The following is a 9,488-nucleotide window of genomic DNA, read 5'->3' on the forward strand; positions in this document are numbered from 1 at the left end:
ATCGAATCCATAGAGACTTAGATTAATCGTTAACTAAGCAAACTAAAAAAGATATTGTCCAAGGTAATCAAAAGTGTGGTTTTTCTATTACAACACTATTGCGAAATTTAAACACGTAACCAAGGGAGATATAGATTCCAAGGTTGTGGTCGGTTTATTAATCCTATTGAGTTTGTAATTACAGCTGTTAATCCGAATTATCTATGGTTGCTAGTTGACCGGATCGTTTATATAAATAGCATGTTTCCACAATACTATCCGTCTATCCATAATATATCAATCCTATATCCCTATGGTATTGAATTTATCATGAACGAATATAATACAATATTCAACTAAGCAAGACCGTTAGATATATTCCTATCCTAACTGCGAAATTTTTCCCCGAGCTACGGGTTCAGAAATAAGCTCTCTCTAATTCTACTCTAATCTAAACACAGTTTTCCCAAGCATAGCATAGATAGTAAATAGAACTCACTGTTGGCCAAATAATTAAGCAATTATGCACAGAATTAGAGAAACAACCAAAGATGATAACTTGAATTAACGGTAATGTAATTAATAAAATTCAATATTCATGACAACCACAACCCTAAAACGCGAAGTTTAACTCCACATAGATATGGTAGCAAAATAAGTGGAAGAAAGATGGAATTTGATGAATTCCGGCCTCCACGGCAGCTTCGTGCTCTCCCTTGGTCCAAAGTATGTTCGATCCCCCTCAAAAATAGGTTTAGCATATGTAGGGTTGAAATCATTAAGTCCCAGCCGAATTAGGATAAAATCCGCCCTTTGGCGTCTCATTTGGCGCCTGGCGCCAACCAGGACAGCGAACTTTTTGGTCTTCTGTCTCTGGCGTTTTGGTTGGTGCCTGGCACTAACCTGGGCACCAAACTTATACTTCCTCCAAATTCTTCCATTTTTTACGCCAGTTTGCATGCAAACTCCCCCAACTCACTTCCAATTGACTCCTACACATAAAAATATCATTATTAAAAAATGGGACTTAGACCATTTTTGACTCATTTCTTTCATCCCTTGGGAGATTTTGGAGCTTTCGGAAAGGGGTTTTCACCTAGTAGGATTTGGTGTTATTGAGGTCCATTTGGGATTCCGAGCAAAACTTGGTGTCATTCCGAGTTGTCTAAGTATGATTCGGCGCGTTCGAGAAAATTGGAAAGTTGAAGTTCATAATTTGATTCAATTTGGTTTTGGGGTGCGATTCTTAGTGTCGTTGTTGTTTTACGTGTTTCGAGAGTTCGAGCAAGTCCGTATCATGTTTATAGACTTGTTGTTGTAGTTGGACGGGGTCCCGGGTGACTCGAGTGAGTTTCGGACCACCTGGAGTTGAGTCTAAAATCTGCTATGTGCTGCTTCTGGTTTCCTTCTTCACGTTCGCGAGGAAGGTTCTGCGTTGGCAAAGAAGGAAAAAGGGGGACTAGAAACTGGTGCTACGCGTTCGTGTGCAGTGGCACGCATTCGTGAAGGAGCCCTCGCGTTCGTGAAGGGAAGTCTTGCCAAGCCTTCGTGTTCGCGTGGTCCCTCTCATGTTCGCGAAGGGCAATTTTCCCCTGGGCTTATGCATGGCTTTCGCGATCGCAAATGCCCTATCGCGATCGCGATTAAGGATCACAGGGCAGAAACATTTTTAGAAACGGGACTTAGACCATTTTTGACTCATTTCCTTCATCCCTTGGGCGATTTTGGAGCTTTTGGAGAGGGGTTTTCACCTAGCTATTAAAGGTGAGTAATTTCTATCCAATGAAAGTTAAATACATAGATTATGGGTAAATTTTAACATGTAAAATTGTGGAAATTATGGGTTTAGTTGAAAAACCTAGGTTTTGACAAAAATAAAATTTAACCACGAAAATGATTATGGAATTGGGTGAAAGTGATATATTTGGGTTTGTAAGGTTATGGGTAACATTACTATTCGAAAATTTTCGGAATCCGGGCACGTGGGTCCGATGGTGAATTTTAGGAAACTTCCGATTTGGGTTGGATAATTACTCCAATAGTTAGATTAAGAACTTTTGAGTACACATTGACTTATTTATATAATATTTGGCTAGTTTCGGGTTGTTGGCACCAAGTTGAGGATTTAGAACGTATCTGTGGACCGGAAGTGAGCTTGAGAACGAGGTAAGTCTCTTGCCTAACCTTGTAAGAGGGAACTCATCCCCTAACCTTGTGAATTACTTATGTGGGGAGATACGTACGTACTAGGTGACGATCGTGCGTAGCTATATTCCAAGAGGTGTCCTGGTAGTCTTAGGTTTACATCATTAATTGTACTGTCATATTTGTTATACATATTAATTATCTTGAATAGTGTTGAGACTAGGGATTTTAAAGTTGAAACATCCAAGTTAGATTTCTTTTTTTCGGGAAAGAATTGAAGAATATTTAGTAACTCTGAGAAATCCATGTCCTCTCGCGTCGCAAGTACTTCCGCGAGCGAGGTAAACTTCTCTATTATCATAGGAGCGGGTCGTTCGCCTCGGCAAGTTAATAGATGCATCTATGTTTCATGTAGTTCGACCCTCGACAGTGCACAAAGTATATTTTTGGAATCGGGTCGTACGACCTAGGCATAAATCGTGCGTGATAATACTCGGAGCCTAATTATATTTGATATTAGTTTATGGCTTGGGAGGCTATAATTATTTAATGACAGAGATTGACTTGGACTTTACTATTAGTGAAAGAATTATTTGTTTACTTCTTGCTATTGTGTTATTATGGTTATTTACATAACCCATGCTTATTTAGACTTTCTGTACTTTATTTATTAGCCCATAGTAAGTGTCTATGTCGATCCCTCGTTACTACTTCTTCGAGGTTAGACTGGATACTTACTGGGTACATATTGTTTATGTACTCACGCTACACTTCTGCACTAATCGTGCAGGATGTGGCAGTTGCCCCGGCGCGCATCCCTAGTACCCGGAGACTTAGTGGTGAGCTGGTTTTCTAAGCCCGTTCTGCAGCACCCGGAGTCTCTCTCTCTCTCTCTCTCTCTCTCTCTCTCTCTCTCTCTCTCTCTCTCTCTCTCTCTCTCTTTTGTAATTACTTTCTGTCTACCTTATTTCAGACAGTGGCTTAGAATTTTGTATATTCTACTAGTAGCTCATACACTTTTGATACCAGGTCTTGAAAAATATGCTGGTGGACATTTGATGACTTTTGAGTATTTATTTTGCCACACTTGTTCTTATGATTGTTTACACTTTATTTTATCAAATTTCTCACCTCTTACTTATCCAATAATTAAAATCAGCTATTTCTAAATTGTAAAAAGGAATAATCACATGGTTAGTTCTCCGTTGGTTTGCCTAACGGCGACGTTGGGTGCCATCACGGCCTATATGAGAAATTGGATCGTGACACAAACTTTGCAGACAAGTTCAAAATAATGAAACGGGCCTATTCCAAGTCCCAAAACTAAAATTCAAACCCGATATCCATAAAGTCAACCTACGGTGAAACCTAAGGAATTTCTAAACTTTCAAATCGACAACTTTCGGCAAACAAGCCAAATCAACCTAGGGACCTTCGAATTCAATTGCAGGCATACGTCCAAGTTCAAAATCATAGTACGATACGATCGGAACCATCAAAATACCATTCTGGGGTCATTTTCATAAAAGTCAAACCTCGGTCAACTTTTCCAACTTAAACTTCTAAAATGAGAATCATTCTTCCAAATCAATCCCGAATCACTCGAAAACTGAAACCGACCATGCACGCAAGTCATACCATACAATATGAAGCCACTCAAGACCCCAAACTATTGAACGGAATGCTAAAGCTCAAAACGACCTGCCGGGTCGTTACAAACCTAGGTTGGGGTATAATGACCGGAGTGGCGCGGCGATGTTAAGAAGGGGGTAGCGGAAGAGGGGAGTGGAATGGGTGGGTGGTACATGGGGATTGCAGGGTGAGGGATGGTGTGGGTGGATGGGGGTGGAGGGTGGGGATGGGAAATAAAGTGAAAAGGTTGAGAAAGAGTTTTAAAAATATTTTTCCTCTTTTCGGTAGAAAAGTCATTTTCCTCTAACTAGAGGTAAATGAATTCATGGGAAAAATATTTTTTGAAATATTTAAGCCAATCAAAAACAAAAAAACGAGAAAATAATTTTTAGAAAATATTTTTCATCGTACCAAATAGTTAAAATGTAATAGTCAGAAGTTAGTATGTCTCTACAATTTAAAACATTTGCTTCATATGCAGAAAATAATTTTAAATAAGTAACTGAAGAATATATTTAGGGAAAAGAAAAATTAATTAGAGCTAGCAATAGTTAAAATTTGACATAAATTACCAAACAAAAAGAGAGATTCTTTTTCCCCTTCCTACATTTTTTAGGCTAACAATTAATAATCACCCCCACACACAAACATAGACTAAAGGAGGTTCAATTAAATCTATTTCATCAAAAAATTATATTGTGTGAACATGATCAAAATATAAAATGTTTTAATTATTGTATAAATTATTGAATTTCCTTGACATAAGGAAAATTTCTAATATAGTGGTAAAGGACGTTCAGAAGTTCCTCGAGAATCTAGATCACAATTATCTCAAATATGACATTCTAGTTTTTTTGAAACTCTTTCATAAATTACTATCTCCGGCACTAATAGTATTAAGAGAAACACATAGATGTACCATAGAAAGATACAACTTACCAAGCTATTTTAGTCCTGCTATCAAAAATAGCAATAAATAAATAAATTATTACTGATATACAACATTTGAAAACGTAGGCAAACAATTCTTTTTAATGGGTATTGTTAGAATTCGTTGAATATATGTCGATGAGGTATTATACAAATTTTGAGAAAGACTAAAGGTGAATTGGAATAATTTGGAGTCAAAATTTGTTACCACTAATATACAATATTTTTAAAAAATTAGGCACAAAAAGATTGTTTTTAGATGGATATGGTTGAAATTCATTGAGAACAAATAGATGAGGCAATATATAAAATTTGAGGAAGATTGGAGGGGATTTAGAATCAAAATTTGTAGTTAAATTCGAGTTTAAATAGTCCATCTGAGACACATGTATCACACATGAATCTAGGCACAGGCTTACATGAATATACAAGATATACACATATGATAGATAAGGGATACACAAAGACGGAAGATACACGGTGTAATACACATCTCATCTTCTTCTATGTTCGTCTTTTACTTTGAATTCGGCTCAAATTTGAATTCAAATTACCTCAAATCTCCACCAATTTGTCCCCAGTTGAGTTTTAAACTCCTAAAGGTGTATCTAATCTATTCCAACAACACCCACTCATAATAAATTTCAATTTCAGAAAGTCGAATTTTTAAACTCAAGCATAACCGAGCTTCAATGGCTTTCAATAGAGTTTTAGCTCTATCTTCTTCACTTTTCAAATTATTTTACTAAGTTACTTTATCAACAAACTTGCATTTGTGATTTTCATTTATCTCTTTCTAACTTCTTTCTACTTGAATTTTTGTCATTAGCTTGCTGATTGAAATGTTATTAGCTATATTTGAATTAAGGCTCTCTTCATACACGAGCAAATTTAAATAACCTACAAATTGTAATCTACAATGGAATTAATCGAAAACTTTTTAGATTAAAATGACATTTGGGCCTTTTTGAATAGATTGTTTGGGCTAGTTTTGGTTGAAATTATTTATGGACCGACAGTTTAGGTAGTTTTTCTCCAGTATTAATCAAGTAATATGGATACGACCAAAAAAGATATGTCGAGTTAAAGAGAGAACATAGCTAGAAATTTTTGACTTCTTTGAGAATTAAGTGGTAGCTTATATATAAATCATAGTCCTATATTTTATGAATGTAAAGATTGGAATATCACCAAATTTTCCAATGTCCCTCAACCTGGAAAAGGGAAAAAGTAACAGCCAAAAGAAAAGGCAATTATATCACCAAATATTCCATGCCATGCTAAAGCCATTCCTTTCTTTGCTTGTATTGCTTCTCTTAATTAGCTAGCAACCAATTATAGCTTTTGAATTTCAACTACTTATAAAAACTCAACTGTTCTAACTCTATCGTCATCTATTTTTAGATATTAACAACTGTTCAATATTGATTTTTCCTCCAGTTATAAATCATGCCCATTTATTCTTCTGATTCTGATGATCACCGCCCTTCTACTTCAGCACCTCCTAAAAGATTATTTGCTCGTCAAAGACCCATTCATACAATTCTTGGAGGAGGAAAAGGTGACCTTTTTTTTTGGGTGTGTTTGGCACAAAAGAGATTTAATGTGGAATTCATTTTCTAGTGTTTAGTTACCAGAAAATATTTTCTATGGGAAACATTGTTTATGTAAAGGAAAAAGGACTTCCCTCACTTATGGGCGGTTTTCTTATAACTATTTTGAATATTCAAAATATTTAGACATAATTATTAATCTTTAACTAGTACTCAAAAAATAGTTCATCAAAACAATCTTTAATTTACTAATATTATTATTGATTTTATATATATATATATATATATATATATATATATTATTTGTTTAATATTTTTCACTCACCAATCAATCACCAAAAAATATCAACTCAAAAAACCTTTTTTTTTTTCGAAAATGACATTGTTTCTTATTGCATTTCTAATATAAAGCCTTTCAGCCATGTCCTTTCTCTTTGTTATATTTTTTTCAAAGGGCCTTTCTCTTTGTTAGGTTCACAAGAGACTTACAAAAAGTTTCAACTAAGGGCCAGTTTGGGCATAGAAATTTTTTTCACTTTTGTTGGGAAGATTTTCAGTTTTTTTTCGGAACGAGCATTTTGGCCATGAAAATTTCATATTTCACTTGAAGTTATATTTCTAAATTTTTCGAAAATATTAAAAACTCCAAAAGGCTATTTTTCAAACTTTTCACTTCAATTCACTTACAAAAATTCAAAAACAGTTCCAAATTATATTCATGTCCAAACATAACTCTAATTTTCAAATATCATTTTCATTTGAATTTTTTTTTTTCAAAATCTCACAATTCTTATGTCCAAACGCCCACTAAATTGACTTCATTTCCCCTTTTAATATCTTGACAGTTGCGGATATTCTACTATGGAGGGACAAGACAATATCAGCTGCAATTCTAGTTGGATTCACAATAATTTGGTTCCTTTTTGAAGTTGTGGAGTACAACTTTGTTTCCCTTTTGTGTCACATTTCAATGATCTTGATGTTGATTCTATTCATTTGGTCTACTGGGGCTGGACTTGTTGATTGGTAATTAATTTTCATGCTATGGCTTTAGAACAACTTAATTAATTGCTCCTGTTATGAGTTAATTTCTTTATATGCTGATAATCATATGTTTCTCTATTTTAATTTCTTCAGGGCTCCTCCTGATTTACGTGCAATCATGATATCAGATTCAACGTACAGATGGTTATGCAGAAAATTCAACTCCATTTTATCGAAATTCTATGACATTTCATCTGGAAAAGATTTTAGAACCTTTTTTCTGGTAGATAAGACATTCTACAGTATTTTGCCTTTATTCTCTCTCTTTTTTTTTTCTTTTTTTTTTAAAACTTATTTGGTATTTTTGGGTCCAGGCAATCACTTTCCTCTGGGTGTTGTCAGTTATTGGAAATTATTTCAGCTCTCTGAATCTGTTGTATCTTGGTAAGGTTTTAGAATTTCTATCTTCATTAGTGGCTTTTCCCCCATACCCCCATCATATAGCTGCCACCGAATATATATATATATATATATATAAAACTAAAAATAAACGGTGAATGTATAATATATGTATAATTCATCTACAGGGGCGGCTCAACATTGTTGGTGGCCTAAAGCAAAATTTTGATGAGAGGCGTTTATTTTTTTAATTAAAATTATATACTATTTTTATTTGAAGTATATTTTTCTAACTTTTTTAGATGCAAATTATTAATAATTTTCTTATAATCGAGTTATTCTAATAATTCTTTTTAAACTGGTAATACTACTAATCTGATCCAGTTAGCTTCTCATAAGACATTGTTGATTCTATACAAGATTTTATTAATTTTAATTTGGAAAAATTTTTATTTCCCCAATATTTATTCTGTAAGGAATATAAGCATTGGGAAAAATCAAGTTTTGCTATCTTATTAAGTATACCGATTAGAGTTTTATCTTCTACTTATAATCTTTCCTTTAACACTATATAATTAAAATAAGCTTAAACTATCACGTCAAAGTGGCTATTATGTTTTAATCAAGGCTAAGTCAATATTTTTTCAGATTTTTATCATCTAATGATCTCAATTTTTACTCACTAAATAAAAAATTACAGATATTTGTATATGTTTCGGATTATTTAAACTCAAGGGTCAATATCAGTAACAACTCATAACTTTCTTTTCCTTTTTGTAAAAAGAGCTATACTTTTTAACTTTAAGATAATCAATTTTTTATATAAAAATCAATTTATAAAATTACTGTCAGTAAAAAATGGGGCCCCCAAAATTTGGGGGCCTAAAGCCACTGCTTGGGCTGCTTTACCCTTCAGCCGGCGTTGTTCATCTATAATATATGTATCGCTGGGTATAATTTATGTATATGGGCTAGAAAAAGTAAAAATTGAATCTGACTGGCTATTTGTGTATGCCTGGCAAGGGAATTGTGATTTTAAATCTAAGTGTGTGTATTGAATGTGTTAGGGTTTCTGTGCCTGGCAACATTCCCAGCTATGTACGAGAAGTATCAGGACGAGGTGGATTATCTAGCAAGCAAAGGGAACCAAGATATGAAGAAAATGTACAAGAAATTTGATACCAAAGTTCTTAACAAGATTCCAAGGGGACCAGTGAAGGAAAGAAAGAGATTTTGAGTCGATTACTTTATGTTGACAAAGTTTATTAATGGCTATGGCTATATATAAGGTGTCTGAAACACTTGTAACTATTATAATACATAAATACTAAATACTATAGAAGAAATTGTGCTGCTTACGATATTACCTTTTCTTTTTCTTTTCTTTTTTTTTTTTAATTTTTACACCTCTAAAGCTTGAGGTGTTAATCCATTACCCAAAAAATTGATGAGGCAGTAAGCCGTCATCTTTAGACTGAGGCACAACCACCTACAGTCCTACAATCATATCAATGTACAATTAACTTACAAAATAATTGGCCTTATTATATCTAATCGTAATACTAGGAATTTGATGTCTGTCAAGATGGTAGTACCCAATTGCCATCTTAGGCATAAGTCGCACAATTGTGATTCTACTTGGTTCCTTGCATTCTTTACCAATGAGTCTGCTACAAAATTTGCTTCCCTTGGAATATGTGATACATTGGTGTTTATGTAACAATCCGACCGGTCGTTTTGAGCAATTGCACTTTGTTCGGTAGTTTGAGGGAACGAGTATCTCCGTATGATGTATTATGGCTTGTGTGAATCGTCGGTTTTGGTTTTCAAATTATTCGGAATCGATTCGGAAGAATGAACTTCATG

General features: G+C 34.3%; 1 protein-coding gene across 1 annotated transcript; it reads left to right on the forward strand.

Annotated features, from left to right (window-relative positions):
* Positions 6,068-8,978, forward strand: LOC109223082 (reticulon-like protein B9). The gene is made up of 5 exons (XM_019387343.1): positions 6,068-6,247; positions 7,085-7,265; positions 7,377-7,506; positions 7,598-7,667; positions 8,690-8,978. The coding sequence occupies exons 1-5, from the start codon at positions 6,136-6,138 to the stop codon at positions 8,857-8,859; spliced, it is 663 nt and encodes a 220-aa protein (XP_019242888.1). The 5' UTR covers positions 6,068-6,135; the 3' UTR covers positions 8,860-8,978.

The sequence above is a fragment of the Nicotiana attenuata genome, chromosome 2 (assembly GCF_001879085.1).
Source record: "Nicotiana attenuata strain UT chromosome 2, NIATTr2, whole genome shotgun sequence".
NCBI classification, from domain to species: Eukaryota; Viridiplantae; Streptophyta; class Magnoliopsida; order Solanales; family Solanaceae; genus Nicotiana; species Nicotiana attenuata.